This window comes from Ochotona princeps, chromosome 7 (assembly GCF_030435755.1).
Source record: "Ochotona princeps isolate mOchPri1 chromosome 7, mOchPri1.hap1, whole genome shotgun sequence".
NCBI lineage: Eukaryota > Metazoa > Chordata > Mammalia > Lagomorpha > Ochotonidae > Ochotona > Ochotona princeps.
Window position 1 is genome coordinate 59,729,949 of NC_080838.1, and position 19,105 is coordinate 59,749,053.

Below are 19,105 nucleotides of genomic sequence, written 5' to 3' on the forward strand. Positions count from 1 at the left end.
GATAAGAGCAAGAGTTTTGTGCTTTGCATCCTTGGTTTTCCATACTGGCTTTATCTCCCTAACAGTGCTCACTCCCTCAGTCATATACCTCCTTAGCATTAACTACATTAAAATCTAAGCAGTGGTGGTAATAGGAAGTTAAATAGCGACTGTACTTACAAACGTTCATGGAAAATAAAATTAAATGATAAGGTTATTTTAGTTGTTTTCAAACAAGGTTTTAATGGGACAGATCTTTAAATATGTCTCAGTTGGCATGGAAGCAGTCCCCTAAAGAGAAAGACATCTAATGGGAAGGAGATGGGTTAACCAATATGTTGTCCTCCATTTTTGCTATGATGGAACATCCCTAATGAAGTAATACGTTTGGAGCAAAAATATGCTACTAACAATAAAACAAATTGGAAAGTCCAGTATTAATGAGCTGACATCTGACAAGAACCTCTTTGCTGACTTATCTCAGTGGGAGAGCAAAGAAAGGGGAAATCACATCACTTAACTATTCAAACCATTTCAAGACAGTCAGTAATTTATCCATGAGGTGTCCCCACCCCATGACTTAAACACCTGCCATCTCCACACTCTTACAATGGAGATAAAACTTGCAGCACAGAGTTTTATGAGGACACATTTGAACCAGAGAACAAGAGAAGGCTTATCACAACTTTGGCTAAATGTCTCTTTCTTGATTTACACAGCTATAAAAATCTCATACAATCATCCAAGCAAATAAACAAATAATAAGATATTGGTGAAATTCTCAGTAAAAATTTGCATCATAAAAAACATTTAATAAATTTGTTCTTACAATGAATTCGATAGTAGCAAAATGTCTTATACGTATTAGATGCTCAAGTAATATTTAACTTTGGTACATGATTTCATATTTAATATTTTTTGAAAGGCACAGAGAGAAAAATAGAAAGAGCGCATCCATCTTCTGGTCCACTTTCCAAATATCTGTAATAGAGAGGGTTGACCGAGGCTAAGCATAAGACTTTAACCCAAGTATCCCAGATAGATGACAGAAATCCAAGTACCTGAGCCGTCACTTGTTGCCTCCTAGAATCTAAGCTTGTAAAAAGAGATAGGACCCAAAGCCAGGCACTTCAGCGTGTGATGTGAGTGCCACAAGCAGCATTTTGATCGCTAGGTCAACACCTATTTCCTAGCACATGACTTTTATTAAGATTTGTTTTATTTATTTGAAAGGCAGGATGAGAGAGAGAAGAGAGAAAAAAACTATAACAGGACTAAGAAAGAGACAGGAAAGCAAGATTGCTAGTTTAGATGTTAAATAGACTCAGAGGCAGAGTTGAGCCAGGCTGAAGGCAGGAGACAAGAATTCCATTTTGGTCTCCTGTGTGAGTGGCAGGGATCCAACTTGGGCCATCTTCCACTGCTTTCCCAGGTTCATTATCAGGGAAATGGGTTATAAGTGAAGCAGCTGGAAGTTAATCAGAACAGTGTGGGCATCCGTGCAGCAGCTTAATATGCTGATCAACAACACCAGCTAAACACCAGCTCAGTTTTTTATCTTGGAGATAATAAATGAATAAAATGTATGTTATTGTATACTACAATATGCCATTCCTTAAATATTCACTGATGATGATGATCTATGGTGTTGATATTTTATATGTTTGTATTTACAGGGTACTATTTTCCTTCCTGGAAATAAAGTCGTTGAGCATCCCTGCAATGAAGACCACCCAGGGAAATTCCTCTTTGAAATAGTGGCAGGTAGGGTGTTTGTCTAGTTTAATTAAATTATTTTGTTTTATGTTGGTGATTTGTTGGATAGGTTTTATGCTTCGTAAGTCATGACTGAGATATTAATTTGGAGATGTAAGTATCAAAGTTAGTATGTGCACAGGGAGTCATTTCATTTTCTACAATGGTACAGATGAATGCACGCACACATACTTATGGCCATGTGACTGTACAATTTCCATTTCTGCACAAGAATCTAGAGTTAACCTGAGGTCATAAAACAACACCTGAAAGAAATCATTGGAACAAATTTTGCTGTTACAGTGATTGTATGATATACACATGGAATATGTGTATATACTAAAGGCATAGTAATTTTCAAAGATCATTTATTATTATATTTACTCACAAAACTGGATTAAATTGAACTTCTGCTATAAAATCAGAAACAAAACGTGTTTCAGTGAGTTCTGTGTTGGGATTCTGTACTTCAACTTTGTTCCCAAACACTTACACATGTATGGTTCCTAAACTGATTCTGTCTCTACCAAGCCATCGGATCCTGCAGTTAAATTTCTGCAACATGTGTTCGTTTCCTCTGTCCCATGCACCCATTGCCTTTAGTGTTCCTGACCTTCTCTGAAGACTTTGAGGATCCCAGCAATAGGGCTTCTCCAAGGCCACGATCCATATTTTCAATCCGTTCTCCAGCCTTTCCCTGTCCATTAGAAAAGGGGAATTAAGTGTACACATTTAAAAAATAATAGTTCTGGCCATTCCAATTTCATGTGATACTGATATTGGTTTAATCAAGCTTAGGGTGGCTTTGAATTGATTTAGGTGAAAGATAAGTAATTAATGTCAGTCATGTTGGCACATGGGTGTCAATAAAGCATATTTTTTCAGGTTTTTAAGTGCTGGGAATATAAAACGTGAAAGCATATTTTCCCTGTCCACGAAAGCAGCTGTAGCCCTGAGTTCATCTGGCTCATGATGGAATCCATGACTAAATGTTAATTAATGCAGCTGAAGTGCAGAAAGGTTACTCAGATGCATTGGGTTATTTGTTTCCCTCCAGGGAGAACATATTGTAAGAAACCTGAATCTTGTTTGCCCTATTAAAATCCTTTTATTCTTACTCCTTGGTGGAATGCTCATATGGAACCATATTCCAGATGTTGCCAACTCTTTGAAGTATCAATAGAGGAAATTTCTTTCTCTATTCATTCTCAAACATTAGTGCCTGTTGGCTTTTAAACCATCGTGTTGTTAACCCACGGTGGCTTTGACTTTTCATCTCCAATAATGTTACAGGTCTGTGTTCCCATTCTTTCTACTAGCAGCACAGACATTTCAACTTTTGATGGAGTAATTCTGATGTAACATGGACGAATATTCCCAAGACTGTTTTAAAGTGAGCTTTGTCTTCAGATTTGGCAAGTCAGATAAAACTCCCCTCCAACATTGCCAAGCTTTGCCTTATTTTCCACATGCAGTGTGTATATAATCATGACTTTTGAGAAGAAAAGCTAAAGAAGTTTAAGATTGTGATATCTGGAATCACAAGGTTGTTGTCCAAAAAAATTTAAAATAAATTCATGCTTGTTGTTATAATGGTGAAAGTAAATATAGTATGTCCAGAGATAATTTGAAAAGATGCTTCCTGAATTGATAATATGATGTGTAGTAGCTTCTATATTAGGTTTTATAATGTAAGTCTGCTCCTTTGAGGAGAAAGCACTAACAACACATGGTTACTTTAATTACCTAGGGTCTGTGCAGTTAATCTCATTCACTAAGGTTTTATTCACTTGCTCTGATTTCAGGATGTTTCCAGGCAAATGTTTTTATGCTTTTTAAGAATATGGGTAAGGGAATATGGGTATTTGTGTCACAGTTTTTATCAAGCTTTGCAAAATCAGAGTTATTTAGGGGTATCATGACACTTGGTTTATCTTTACAAATGGGAATTACAAGAAATTTTCCAATTTCTCCACCTGTGTAATGGCCTAATGTAGAAATCTGGGATGGTACATGGGAGTGGTTTCATGTGTCAGAACTCATAAGAGACAGAAAGTTTTACAGAGATATGGGCAATGCCACTGCAGGACCCTCTGCAGGCCTACCTGCATACACTAATTCTCAATGGGATTCCTCAGTGGGAATTCTCTCAATTGCCACTTCTGCAAATCTATCCTAAAAGTCATGCTTCTACATTCAACACAGTTCTGTCTGTATACATACATGAGAATCTCAAGTCTAACTGCTACAGCTGTACCAGTAAGTAGGAAATAATTTGTGTAATCGTGTTTGCCCATAATGATATCCAAACTAACATAAGCTTTTTATGTGATGTAAGTTTTATTCATGTATTCACTATGCTTTTAAAATGTAATCATATGTATCTGTATGTTTGAGTAAGATTACTTTTTTTTTGCTTTAGTCTATCATGCCCTATGATATAAAATGAAAAAAAAAATGTGAGCAAATAACGGTGACCAAATTTTTCTAACAGACTTGGAAGATCTATATTACTTATTTTCATTTTTGTATATTATATTTATATGAAGATTTTAGGCTTTTGCAAAGAACCTACTAGTTTTTAAAAATACAGGATTAATTTCTTATAGATTCATGATCCCATGAAATAAGCTGTCTTAAATATGCCATAATTTACATTTCACCCTAATTTTTTTTACCAATTACCCTACTTGTTTTTTTTAAATGTCAGCCAAATTGACAAATTTGAAGACTTTGCTATCAGATATGCCAAGTTTTAGGCTAGAACTTTTACAGCCAAGTGTTAAGCTTTTGGGGAGACGTGGCTAGGAAAGCAATGTTGGCAGATCATGCGGTCCTTGAAGAAAGAAATTTCAGTACATCTCTTTGCTTCTCAAAATGTGTTCTAGTTGAGTTTTCACTGTACTGTGTCAAAAATGAAACCAAATCAATGGAATAAAAATACCTGAACTTCCTTAGAAGGTGTAAAAAAACTGACTCAGAGATAGAGACAGGCAAAATATGGCAAAGGACTATGCTTGTTTTCAAGTGCACAAAATCAGGAACCATATCATCTTGCTCATTGCTCTATCCCTAATTCTTTGTACCGTAAAACATTAGGTGTTGAACAACTACATACTGATGTGTGTGCATTCACAAATTTTACAAGGGAAATCTCAGCTATGTGATAGCTCCCCACTTTGCCGTGCTGAACTTCTGCCTCACGTGCTATAGGATCCTTCCTTCTCCTGGTAAAGCAGAGACCGCTCTGTGGCTCTTAGTGCCTTGAGAGGTGTGAAACTCCTTAACATGCTTCCCTTTCTCTGCCCTCTGATGCTGTCAGCCAGAAAAGGGAGGGAGGAGGTGCAAATCTTCATACACAGATCCTGTTGTTGAGTGGTCACCATGGGCCTCTCCAAATATGGACTCCTTCGTGGTGGTATTGTGGGATATTGCGTATTTCTGCAGATAGAACCCCATTCTGCATGGTACAAGCTTTCACAGTTGATCACCACTTTCTGTAAGTAACACTTCTGTTTCTGCTGTCTTTCTGTTCTTAAAGTCAAGGGCAGGAGCCCTTCTTTGAGTCACTTTCAGTGAATCCTGCATGAAAGTGCCCAGGAATTGCCTTCCCTGGGCTTTTCAGTTCAGAATGTGGCATCTTAGCATTTTTTTTTTCTGGAGGTTTGGACCCAAACTTCATTTCCAGGACCATGAGGAGAAATTGTTTTGTTTACAACTCTATAGTCTTCTTTCGGGTTCCCAATATACATACTTTGTTGGAAAATTACTTTAGAACAGCCATCTCAGAGTGCTTGTTGGAGACGCGTCATCCATGAGGAAGTGAGGAAGTCAGGCTGGAGCAGAATAAGCTGGCTCACAGTCCCAATGTGGTTCAGGTCCTGCTGAAGCCACAGGGAGCTCTGAGTCTAGGTTGTCTCTCAGACTGGGTCCGAACAGAGAGACTGGGCTTTAAGTTCCTGGTGTCTGCTGCTCATTGATTGGGAAGGAGGGGGAAATTAGGTGAATAAACTCCCCAGAACGGTGATTAGTGAATCCATGAGGGCCCCAGGCACATTGAACAGCTAACATGTCAGTTTCTGGGAACTTGAATAGCACCCTGCTTTCAACTGTGTTGTCTCTAGCTTGATCTGTGCTTATACTGATGCATCCCAGGCAGTGTGTTAGATTCTTACACAGATTAGTTTATGGGATCCTCACTACTTCTCCATGATGGAGACAGTGTTAGCTCTGTTCTTCAGAAGAAACTAAGAAGCAAAGAAGTTATTTGATTAAAGTCAAAAGTCAGGGCACGGCAGCATGGCCTAGAGGCTAAAGTCCTCGCCTTGAATGCCCCGGGATCCCTTATGGGCGCCGGTTCTAATCCCAGCAGCTCCACTTCCCATCCAGCTCCCTGCTTGTGGCCTGGGAAAGCAGTTGAGGACGGCCCAAAGCCTTGGGTTCCTGCACCCGTGTATGAGACCTGGAGGAGGTTCCAGGTTCCCGGCTTCAGTTCGGTGTGCACCGGCCCGTTGCGACTCACTTGGGGAGTGAATCATTGGATGGAGGATCTTCCTCTCTGTCTCTCTTCCTCTCTGTATATCTGACTTTGTGATAAAAAATAAATAAATCTTTAAAAAAAAGTCAATGCTAACTTGTGGATTTGCCTGTGTAACAGTGTATACTGAGGAATATTTGTGTGTGTGTTTAATTACATTTCACTGATTTATGCTTAAAATAAAATTGTAAATATAAAATTCATAGTGATTCAAAATAACAGTAAGTATGTATACATACCCACACTTTGGAAATGAGTTATTTAGAATGAGAGTCATTAGCTGCCTGCATCTCCCATATTGGAATGTGCCTGGATTTGAATCCTACCCCTACCTCCCAATGTTACTTTCCTACTAATGCACACTCTGAGAAACAACAGTGATGGCAGAAGTGGTTGCCTTCCTGCACGCCTGTGGGAGACCTGAGTTGTGTGGCTCCCAGCTTGGACCTGCACTAGTCATTGTCATTTGGAAGTAGGTAGATAGGCTTTATGTCTCCCATCTCCCTCTCAAAAAAAAAAAGTATATTTCTTCCAGAAAATGAGCTAGTGGAATATTGGAGGCTTTTCTAAAATATAAACATGTTTAGTTTTCTTAACTGAAATGGATTCACTGATATCTCTTCTCGGCTTATCTATTACAGTGAAGAGCTTTGCCACTTGAGGTAAGAAGGTAGCAGTACATAATTTCACTTATTTTCAAGTCTGTATGTGTTTCATCCCATCAATTAGTGGGCACTGGGTAAAGATGCCCACTTTCAGATCCAGGGTCACAGCTGTATCACCAAGACAAGGTGTGAAGAAGAAACAGAGACAGACAGCAGGGATCTTACTGAAATGTGCGTACCTGCCACAAAGGATTCTGCACGTGGAATGTCTTTCCCATAGAAAATGATTACACTCTGGGGTTTAGCTCTCTTCATTAGGAAACACACATTGCTGAAATCATTCTCAGCTTCTTCACAGACCCCTTCTTATACTGACCAAGCTATCACCCTGTCCAGCCACCAAACACACACTGTTATTAATCAAAGTCTGGGAAGTCCTCCACCAAGCCAGCAGACTCATTATAGGTTTCAAGGGCAATTGTCGATATTCCAGATTCGGAAAGCCCCATTTTGGCCCACAGCCCAAAATCAATAATAACTAGGATGAGGAGGTCTGTGTATCTTCTTCCTTCCCTCAGGGAAAGGAATGTGGTGAATGCAGAAGAAAAGGGGACAAAGGAATAGTTGCTATGGAAATTTAAAAAAAAGAATTTTTGAAGGAAACTCTATAGTGATTTGAATCTGCCTGGAAACAAAATTAATCCCATAAAAATGTGCAAGGCGTCACTTACCTCATTCTTAGCTAGGGCTATGTTAATTATTTCCAACATCTTCAATTTCATGCTACTTGTGTAAATTTCAACAACAGAAAATATCCATACTAGTTATTCTTCAGAAGGATGTCTTAAGAAGCAAAGTAAAAAGTTAAAGGACAGGGATGCTTGGATTATTTAATGACTTCATTGTGGACTGTGTGTGTGTGAGTGTGAGTGTGTGTGTGTGTGTGTGTGTTTGAGTGTGTGTGCCAGAGGATAGTGTATATACAGGTACAGTTCAAAAGGCTGTTTGTGATGCCTGCAAACCAACTGCAATTGTCAACGTTCAGGTTCCAACTCTGTTCCCTATGCTGGCTTCCTGCAGATGCACACATGGGAAGCAAAGGGTGATGGTCTAGCACTTTGATTCATCCTAGCATAGAGGAAACACAGGTTTAATTCACACTCCTGTTTTGGCCTGGCACAGCTCGGGCTGTTGGGGGCAAGCTGGGAGGGAATCAACGGAAGAGAAATGTCAGTCTATCAGTTTTCCTTTTTGTGTCTCTGTCATTTAAATAACGAAGATACCTATTTTTTAAATGTTCTGTTCTTTCCTACTAAAATTGCATACAACTTTTGAGTGGTCTAAGATCCTCCAAAAGCCACTAGGGTTAAGATCTACAGTTCAAGTTTACAACGAGGAACTTCATTCATCTCTATCTCACTATTTCTGTATTTAGCTATTTGTGTCTTGATCTAGTCATGTTACTTAGGCACATGTTTGCATAATTAGGATATTTTTTCTCTATTATTTACTATCACCTAGTACACGTGACAGTTTTAGACATTTATCTCTCTTAATTAGTTGCCCTTTCTGCTGCTTCTAGGATCATATAACTCACAGAATTATTTCATGCATTTGTAAAAGAACTGTTCCTGGATTGAACATTTCATGGGTCTGGGCTATAAAATTTTTAATTTATCAAGACCTGAACCTATTTCCATGGTCAGCACAGCTGTGTTATGTAATAGGCCAACTGAGAAATCATCGTCTGACAGCTACTCGTGGGTGTCGCTGAGAAAAGATCCTTTGCCAATCTGAGTGTTTGAAATAATGATGTAACATCAGCAGTGAAAGTTTACCATCACTGCTTATACTTGCTACTCCTTCTGAGTTGTACAAGAAATGCCTGTGGGTTTATTAACTTACTGGCATTTAAGTCATTGTTTGGCATCTATTTTATATGAAAATGTAGGGATATTTTCAGAGTGTTTTAGCATAAAACTTATTCCTCTTTTTTTAACATTTTAAATACGCTGCTAAGACACATACTGTTGCAACACTTCCCCTATTTGAACTTTGCCCACTTTTGTGTTAGGACTATAAGTTAAAGCCCATGCAGTTATATTTATTACCCAAAGCATCAAATATAATGTCTTTGTTGTCTGCCTAGGTTTGTAGGCAGGCCTGAAAGGTTTTTTTGTTTTTGTTTTTGCTTAGTTTTAATGTGTGCAAATAATTTAGAGAATGTGAGTGGGAGTTGTTTATGGTATAAAACCAAATTCTTTATGCACAAGTAGTTCTGAACATGAATGAAAAAATGCATTGGTAAAGGTTAACATGTTTTAGCTAGTATGTATTTTTTTTACTTAAAAACATCTGATATTTTTCTTTCAAAATTCTCTTTCTACTTAAAATATCTTAAGATGTATTCTTAAAAGAGGTTATTACATGGTGTAAAGAACATTTTGTAAACTTTTTTTATTTCTTCAAAATTCTGGCTTCTGTCATTTCAACCAGCAGGCATTTGAAACATGTCTGGATAATGAAACAAGTGATTTCATTATCAGCCAAGGAGAAGTGCCTATACGAGGACTGTTTTCTTGTAGGGCCTGATCCATTCACCATCACCACATGCTGGGTCGGGAACCAGCAAAGGAAGGGCAAAGGAGTCAGTATGTTATGCTTCTTAGATTGTAAGAGCTGTGTTCCAACTGCTGGTCTCTACTATGGTGAACACATGGGTGCAGTTGTGTTCAAATTAAGCTTTATTGTTTGCTTTCCATGTATCAAGAAATCCTTTGATTTTTTCCCCAGTACTTTAAAATGGAAAAAATAAGCAGTAGGCCAGATTTAGCCCTGTGCTAGATTTGCGTAAATAAAGCTGGAGATACTAATAGAACCACTAATCCTGATTGTCTGAGTAGAGCCAGAATTAGAACTCGGATTGTCCATATCCCCAGGCTGTGGTGTTATTGATGACCTTAGAATCATGATTCGAGTATTATTTGGCAATGTGTTAATTTAGAAGCTTCAATACAGGATGGTGACCAAACCGAAATTCTCTCTTTCAAGCCCTGTCTTAGTTTGTTGAGAACTCTAAGTACTAACAAAGGTTGCAGTCAGCTGTATGGCTTTTTAAAAGAATGAACTACTTTCCTATAGCTCTTGTGCCTTTTTACCCTAATTAACTATGTAAAGATTGTCAAAAATATAATAAAATGAAATAAAATATAAAAAAGGGTAAGAAACTGTTTACCAAGGAAACAATAAAAATAGAAAATATAGTATGCTATTTTTATACTATACAAGACAGGCTTAAAGACAATCAAAATTATTAGAAACAAAAAATGACACACCATAGTGCTAAATAAAATAATTAATGCCTTAATATAAAAAATTAGATGTATATTTGTTTAATATGTGTATGTACTTAATACAAAAGCTTTAAAACATTAAAAATTGAAAAAACTACAAAAAAAAGAATCAACTAATAAAAGATTGGGAGTGCCTGGCTTGCGAACCTTCCCCAACCCCATACTTGGGTAACCCTGAGAAGCTCTTCCTAAATGTTCTAACATGGCAGCAGCCCTTATAAGACAAGCTTTGGTCATTTTCCAAACACTCTTTTCACAGCACACATCTGCATTCTAAGGCTTCAAGTGAATTAAAGGACAGGGCATTACATTGCTAAGAAGTAAAACAAGCAAATTTTGTGTTTTTTTAAGATTTACTTATTTGAAAGTCAGAGTTAGAGGGAAAGATATCAGGTTCACTCCCCAGATGGCCATGATGGCCAGGATGGACCAAGTCGAAGGCAGGAACAAGGAGCGTCTTCCGGGTCTCTTCTGTGGAAGGCAGGGGCTCAGGCACTTGGGCCATCATCTGCTGGACTCCCAGGCCACTAGTAGGAAGCCAGATTATAAGTGGGGCAGTAAACACACAAACCAGTGTCCCAGATGGTGGCTTTATGCATTATGTTTACAAATCTGCAGGCTCCCAAAACAAACAAAAGTTACTAAGATCTCAAGGCCATTGTTGTGACCTATCAGCTAAAGCTGCCACATCCAGTGCCAGCTTCCCAGACGGGTACCAGTTCAAGGCCCTACTCTTCCACTGCTGATTCACCTCCATGGTAACTGCCTGGAAAAGCCTGGGAAGATGGCCCAGCTGCTTTGTTCTCTGTCACTCATATAAGAGGTCAAAATGAAGGCCCTGGCTTCTAGCTTGAATCTAGCTCAACTCGGCCTCTTATACCCATCCTGACAATGGAAAAATTTCTCTTTCTCTGATTTTATCTCTCTGTAGCTCTTTCAAGAAAGTAAAGAACTCTTTAAAAATAAATTGACAACTCTGGGCCTGGTGCAGTGACCTAGTGTTGAAAATCCTTTCCTTGCAAGCGCCAGGATCCCATGTGGGTACCGGTTTGTGTACTGGCAGGCCTGCTTCCCATCCAGCCCTCTTCCTGTGGCTTGGAAAATCAGTCAAGAATGTCCCAAAGCCTTTGTATGTGCATGGGAGACCCAGAAGCAGCTCCTGGCTTCTGGTTTGGGACTGTTGCAGTCACTGGGGGAGTGAATCAGCGGATGAAGATCTTCCTCTGTGTCTTTCCTCCTTTCTGTATCTGACCTTCCAATAAAAAATAAATAAATAAATAAATAAATAAAATGACAACTCCCTAAAAGGTTATATTTTCCCCACATCCTCTTGTTTATTAATATCTTCCGGCCCATGAGCCTATCAATTTTCCTTTGGGATTGGTATGAGAAGCATTCCCATAGCATTAGTGTTTAATATTCACCAATATTAGATGTCAGGTCCTGTATTGACACATGCCAGAATGGCTAGTTTCACAAGTTGTTCTTGGGATACGGACACCTCCATTGGTTATCAGCAACACAGATTCACATTGCTGATGCTTACATTGGATTTCAAAATTTTGTGCACCAAATAAACTTATATTTTAATTCTGTTTTTCATAAAAATTTTTGAAGCTTTTTAAAATGATTTATTTATTTTTGTGAAAGACAGATATACAGAGAGGAGGAGAGACAGAGAGGAAGATCTTCTATCTGATGATTCACTCCCTAAGCGGCCGGAACGGCTGGATCTGAGATGATCCGAAGCCAGGAGCCTCCCATGAGGATGCAGGGTCCCAAGGCATTGAGCCATCCTCGACTGCTTTCCCAGGCCACAAGCAGGGAGCTGGATGGGAAGTACGGTAGCTGCCAAAATTGGAACCGACACTGATATGGGATCCTGGTGTGTTCAAGGTGAGGATTTAGCTGCTAGGCTATCACGCCAGGCCCAATATTTTTCCAGTTTTATTCATCTCTGTAGTTGAAAGAATGAAGAGAAGTGGAGGAGGAGCAGATGGACAAAATAGCCTTCCAGTTCACTCCCCACATGCCTGGGCCATAGCCGTGAGGTGCTTCAGCTAGATCTCACCTGGTGGCAGGAATCAAGTGACTTGGGATACCACTGTTGCTCCCGGGTCCAATCAAGATGAAGTTGGATGGGAAGCAGAAGGAGGCCTCAAATCCAGACATCCAGTACCAAACAGAGGCATCACAAGCAGCATGTCTTAATGCCTGCCACCTAAAAATCTTTAGATTTATGATTCTAAACACTGCACCAGACTCAGTGCCCTGTGAGCACACAGTTGTGTCATGCTACAGCCTTCCTAAACTGTAAGAGTAGTGGCAGGCTTGCTAACTAGATGACATTACAGGATTAAAGGTCACTATACTTATGTTTCCATTCTCTCCTTACAATAATCACATTTCTTTCATTTCATGTGTTGTTCCTGCTCCATTAAATTAGAAGTTGAGAATAGAGATAATATCTTCTTCCTCTGATGCCTAAAAGGGTGGTATCATAAAGTATATGTTCAGCATATGTTTGAATGAATGGATGAACTAAACCTCATCTATGGAATGGTTGTGCTGGATTAGTCAAATTTTGGATTGTGTAATCTTTAGCTGTTCTTCCTAGTGCCTTAGCAGACTGGAGACTAGACGAATTCATTAACTTCATACAGTCTTCACGCTAGAAAGTAAGTTGCACTGCCTCACCCTTCAATACTTCATTAGTACCAAGTCAACAACATCTTTAATTACTTAGTTGCCAGAGCTAACTATTAACAAATTACTTGCCAGAATAAATGTGCTTTGCCCTTGCTTGAAGCAAGAGTAGATCTAACAAGTCACTGAGTCCGATGCCAAAACCCTGGGAGCCAACCAATTCACTTTCACATTTGATCCTAGCCAAAAGGCAACAAACTGCTCAACCAATTCTCTCTCTCTTTCACCCTCCCTATTCCCTCGTTTTATCCCTCTCTCCATTCCTCCCTCCTTTCCTTCCTTTCTTCCTTTCTTCTTTCTCCAAATTTTCTTTCCCCTCCCTTACTCTCACCTATCTCTCCTACCCTCCCTTTCTTTCCCCTTGCCGTCCTTTATTAGAGATAGAATGATCCTAAGTGCTTCAGAACATAAAACTACAGGACTCATCTATAGCCCAATAGTTCCTTCTTTGGCTTCTTAGCCTTCCTGGCTTGGAAATAGTGTTATCTTCATTTACTTATCAGTTTGTGGTCCTGTCTGTGTTTCTCTAGTGTTGCCCTCTTTAAAACTAATCTTTCTCATGGTCCTATCACACCAGCCCTACATAATCCTGTAGGGTGGTTATTGATATGTCCTGAGCGATCCTGGATTCCCCATTAACTTTAGGCCTCATCTGCTGAAATCTACACCCTAAATAACAAAAGTGGTATAACTTAAAATAAAACTACCTGGGATTTATTAAGTCCCAATTATGTTTCAGTTACTTTGCTCAGTACTTTGCCCAGTGCTTAAGTATTTTTTGAAAGGTGAAAGTAAATACAGAATAGAAACAGTCATGTTTAATTGTTGGGGTTGATGGTAGAAAGGAAATCCTTCAGAGCCACCTAGAGGGCAGTGTAGGAACGGAGAAGAGGTTGTGACTTGGACATCTGTCAGCATCAACTTTGCTAAGTCATTTGTTTAGGCTCTTTAAACTGCAGGTTCCTCTTACGAAACAAGAGTGTCTTCATGATTAGGTTGAGGTAAGGGTGGAAGGAGATGAGACTATTAGGAGCACACAGCACTGTGCCTAGCTGAGAATAAAGTTTACTCTAAAGTATCAACTTTTTGGAGCAATTGGCTGTGTAGTGCCACATATAAATACATCCCTCGAAAGTGAGTTATTATAATGGAATTATAAATGGCTCAGAAATTTAGGAAATTTAGGAAAAAAAGTAAAGGTAACTGGGGTGGTGATTGAGAAAGTCATTCTGAGGCAATTAGTCTATCATTGAAAAGTAATATATATATTTATATATATATATATGATTTTTTATTAAGAACTATATGGTTAAGAATATTAGATTAAAATCATATTAGCAAAAGCCCAAAGTTCTGAGACAAGAAATATGTAACACAGGCCCCTGCACCAATACCAAATTTTTCTATGAAATTGAGATAAAGTATTTTTAAAAGATTTGATTTTTATTGAAAAGGCAGATTTACAAAGAAGAAAAGACAGAAAGATCTTCCCTCCAGTGTTTCACTCTCTAAATGGCTGCAACAGCTGGAGCTGAGCTGATCCGAAGTCAGGAGCCAGGAGTTTCTTATGTATCTCCCACGCAGATACAGGGTCCCAAGGACTCAGGGTCATCTTCCACTGCTTTCCCAAACCACAGGCAGGGAGCTGGATGGGAAGTGGAGCAGCCAGGACTCGAACTGGCGTCTGTATGGGATGTCACTTTTGCAGGTAGGCGATTAGCCATTTGAGCCTTTACACCAGTTCCCAGATATACTATTAAAAAAAAAAGATTTATTTGTTTTTATTTAAAAGGCAGGTTGATAGACAAAGAAGGAGAGACAGAAAAATGACAAGAGCCGGAGTGGGGCAAGGCTGAAGTCATAGGGCTCATAGCTTGTTACAGGTCTCCCACATGTTGTGGGGATTCCAAGGGCTTGGGCCGTCACCCACTGCTTGCTTAGGCACATTAGCAGGCAGGTGGATTGAAGGTGGAGATGCCAGGACTCGAACAAGAGCCCGTATAGGATGTCAACTCCTTAGGCTTAACCTGACCCCGATGTATACTATTTTGTAAGAATAAAGGGGAGTCAATAGGAAGAGTGTTTTGAGCATGTATTCATTTCCTAGAACTGTTCAAACAGAATAAAACAGCAGATGACACCTAACTGCTCCTCTGGGGACTTCTCTTTTGTAGGGGGCAGCCCCCTCTTTGTGGTTTTTACAAGAGCTTCATCCTGTTCCTCAAGGAAAGATGTAGCCTTCTAGACCTTAATGCATTTGCAGCACGTTAAACCTGGAACTCTGCATTCTCCTTTCGTAACTGCTGAGAAAACTAAATGGTTTAGCAGCCAACGTATAAACTAGGAACGTGTAAACTTAAATTGGGGCTGCCATGCGAGGAAAATAAAAAGGTGTTTTATATCTAACTACTCTTTCCTGCAAGTTAACCTGGACTTTAAATATATCCTTAGCCATACTCCCAGGGTTTTTTGTATTTTGTTTTGTTCTAAACAGTTTGCCCAAAGGGAATACATGGAACATATAATCTTAGTGTTGGGTTACTTGTTTTTGGTTTTTTTTTTTTTTGACTTTTAAGTCAAAGTGAATTGTATTAGGGAGGAAATTTCTTTGGAAAAGTGATCAGTTACGCATTATATACTGCTCTAGTGTGTGTTTACAGGCAAGACACCAAAAGCAGAGCCTAATGGCATCTGCCCAGGTGACTGGGCCACTCATTGTGAAGCACAACTTACACAGAGTGTAGAGGAGCAGGGAGTGTCAAGGAAGAATATCACTGATGCAAATCAATCATCGCTTGAACTGTATTGTGTTTGATCACCTCCGCTCCACACAGAACCTTACTGTCAACTCATTTGTGTGGATATTCCTCTAACTTCCTGATACCAATCATAAAAGACCACTTCCATCTTCCATTCAGTCTTCTTTTCTTCTATGGTGAAGACTTCCTTTTCTTCCTAAATCCAGTCTTTTCGCCTTTTGGATTCTCTTCAGTTCTGTTGATTTTTGATTGTCAAGTTCTTACCCTATTATACAGCTTCAACTTCCATATTTCATTATCCCATAGATTCTCAAGTGTAGCAACAAAAGTGAAATTTTATTAAAAATAAATTAAAGTCATTTGCTGGCCCCGTTTGTTGAACATGTCATGCTTTCCTCTAGCAACACGTTTTAACTATGTCATGGTTCACACTACCCACACACCCTCTTTTTAGAATGATTTTTCCCTTTCATTTTGTTAGTCATGTATTAACTATGCACATCCTACTGATGGTATCTCCATTGTCTATTCCATATGGAAAACTACATGTAATCCTCTCCCCCACTATGTTTTAGCCAATTTTTAAGGTCTAGAATCTATACTTCTTATAAATTTGCATATATATAAACTCTATATCTCCCCAAGAATGTTTTTCATCCTATTTCCAGCATTTAGCCTGCTTCCTGACCTATCATAGTCATTGAATTAGTATTTTTCAAATGATGAGAAAAAGGAGGAATAGAGATACACACAGGATATACATATGCAAATATATGTAGATATGTATCAGTATCATATATAGAATAACAAAGAATGGATGTATTCTAGCATTTATAATCAGGAGCCTGAATGCTACACTAGTTCCATAATTTGGTTCAAAGTTTGATTTAGTTCATCAGACAATTAGTTAAAATGAGCTTTTATTCTTGAGAAGATATCACTTATCATCTCTATCTTTATCCCTTAAGAAACAGAGCTCTACTGAACACACTGGGAAACACTTAGCAGCTCCCTTTGACAGAGCAGCCCCTACAGAACTAGAGATACCAGAAATGATACAGCTGCTTTGGCTGTGTGTCTTAAACAAATCTCTAATTCTTATGGCATCCAATTCCTCATCAGTGAAATGATCATTATACCATGGGATGAGCAAAAAGTGATAGCATATGTGAATGTCTGTAAATTATTGTCACCCAAGTGAGAATGGTGATCTGTGTAAATTAGTCCCCATTGTTCCTACTATATGTGTGTCTTACTTATGCTCAACTAATTTATCTCGAAAGGACACCTCATTATTTCTAATATACTGGAATCTAATTATAGCATCAATAGCATCCTTCCTCATTACCTCCCCCTAGTTCATGTGAAAATCAGTTAGTAAGAAAGCATTCAATGAAACATGAATAGAGTCTATTACTGCAGGTATAAAAATGTATTTATTTCGTGGGACTATATTTCCTTTCTTCTCTAAATACCAGAAGTCAAAGTTTAAACCACTGATGATCCTCTCTCCAGTCAATTTGAAGTACTGCCCAGATGTGAAATTTACCCATTCTGCTCAGCCCATTGTTAGCACATGAATTCTGGTGAACTGACTAATGTTTCCTTTGAGATGAATGTCTCCTGTTGTACTTCCTGAAATCCAGCAGTGCTGTATCATTACAGAAACTTACCGTGACTGCCTAACAACAGGATGCAGTTTGAGAAACATGCAATATGGTCATTGTGTGAACATTATAGAGTTTCCTTATACCAACCGAGATGGTATAGCCCACTGTATATTTAAGTTGTATGATATAGCCTGTTGCTCTGCAGCTGCAAATCTGTACAGCCAGATATTGTACTGAATATTGTAGGTAAGTGTAATACAATGGTGGGCAACTGTGTATCAAAACATATAAAAACATAAAATCGTGCATTTAAAATGCTTGCTAGACAGGTGTTTTTCAGTTCCAACATAAGCTTATGGTATCACTAAGTTATATGAAGACTGTTGTTTGCATGTGGATTTGTAGCTGTCCCATCATTGTGTGCTGAACATGGTATTTCTTCTCCATTGGATCGGCTTGACACTGCTCTTGTGGCTTTTGTGTTTCAAGTTATGATATTTCCTTCCTTGGGTTAAATCAACTACTAGAACACAGGATCAGTCATGTTGATTAAGAAGTTTTAGTTTTCAGTACTTGTCTAGTCTCCTGTCTGCTACCTACTTCAGCTCCAGGGAAGATTCCCAAGTTCTAGCCTGGGAACACCATGCAGTGCCCTTTGACATCAGTGAGCCATTGGCATTAAAAAAAAAGTGTTTGTGAACCATGCTGCGACTTGCTCCATTGACTGACTTTTCTAATGTGGCATTTGCCCTTTTCTAGCTTTAGGGCAGGAATACTCCTTGTGCTCCCTACCTGCTCTTCCGTCACCTGCCTCTCTGTCTTCTGCTTCCTTAACACTGGGACTTCAGTGTTTGAGTCTGTTCACACTTCACCTATGTATCTGTTTCTCCAGGTATTCAAGATGCCTTTAATTGAATGAAAAGGGCTGGACTTGCCAGAAACCTGTGCATCATTTTTGAATCCTCTCTTCCTAGCACTTGATATTCAAGCCTTCAACCAGTAATGCTGGTTTTGCTACAAGTAATATATCACAGTTCTTTTTTTTCTCTTCATCTTTTTGATATCTTTTGCTTAGATTTCTACAAGTGAGATACTTCTAGAATCCATTTTCCTCTGGAAAAAATTCATTTAAAATAAGATAAATGTAGTTCACTGGCTACAGCATCTTTCCTTGACCTGGAGCCCCCTGCCTAGTGCCAGAAGTCTACAGGGTCCTCTATACCCATTACTTCTTAATCCTGTGCAACAATTACACTGGCTTGCCATAGGGAAATACGCCAAGAGTTTCAAATGGAGAGACTTTTGTAAATGTTAGATTCCTTCCTAATAATGCTCCTGTCCTGTTTTCCCTGAGAGTGTTGTTTTTTTTCCCTCTCTCATTTTCGTTTTAATTTTTAATTAGTATTTAAGGTTAGATATATTTCTTCAGTCTAACGCTCTCCCAACTGAACTATTCCAGCTACACGAGGTTAGATATATTTCTAAGAACATAGTAACCTTTTCTTCCTTCCCTCTTCCCTCCTAATTTCCATCCTTGCACTCAACCCTCTTTTTGTTGTTGTTAACTTTTGAGACAAAATACTCCAACTTTTACCATAGTAAAAGGCTTAATACTGAATCACAAATTGGCAAGAAAAAAAGCAAAAAATACCTTCATTTGGTGGGAAGCCAGACAATGGCTATAAGCAATATTTGAACAGAAAAATCACTGTTTCACCTATATACAGTAAAATATAAAGTAATCACAGGTCATTAAAGCTATACTAGTATAGCATCCTTAAACATGGGTTTGATAAAGGTA

General features: G+C 38.8%; 1 protein-coding gene across 1 annotated transcript in view; it reads left to right on the forward strand.

Annotated features, from left to right (window-relative positions):
- The window catches only part of ARHGAP24 (Rho GTPase activating protein 24), a 422,476-nt gene that overhangs the window by 177,530 nt on the left and 225,841 nt on the right, over positions 1-19,105 (forward strand). Inside the window, exon 3 of the mRNA XM_004590591.2 lies at positions 1,656-1,743. Within this exon, the coding sequence (XP_004590648.2) occupies positions 1,656-1,743 (88 nt within the window). The remainder of the gene's footprint in view (positions 1-1,655; positions 1,744-19,105) is intronic.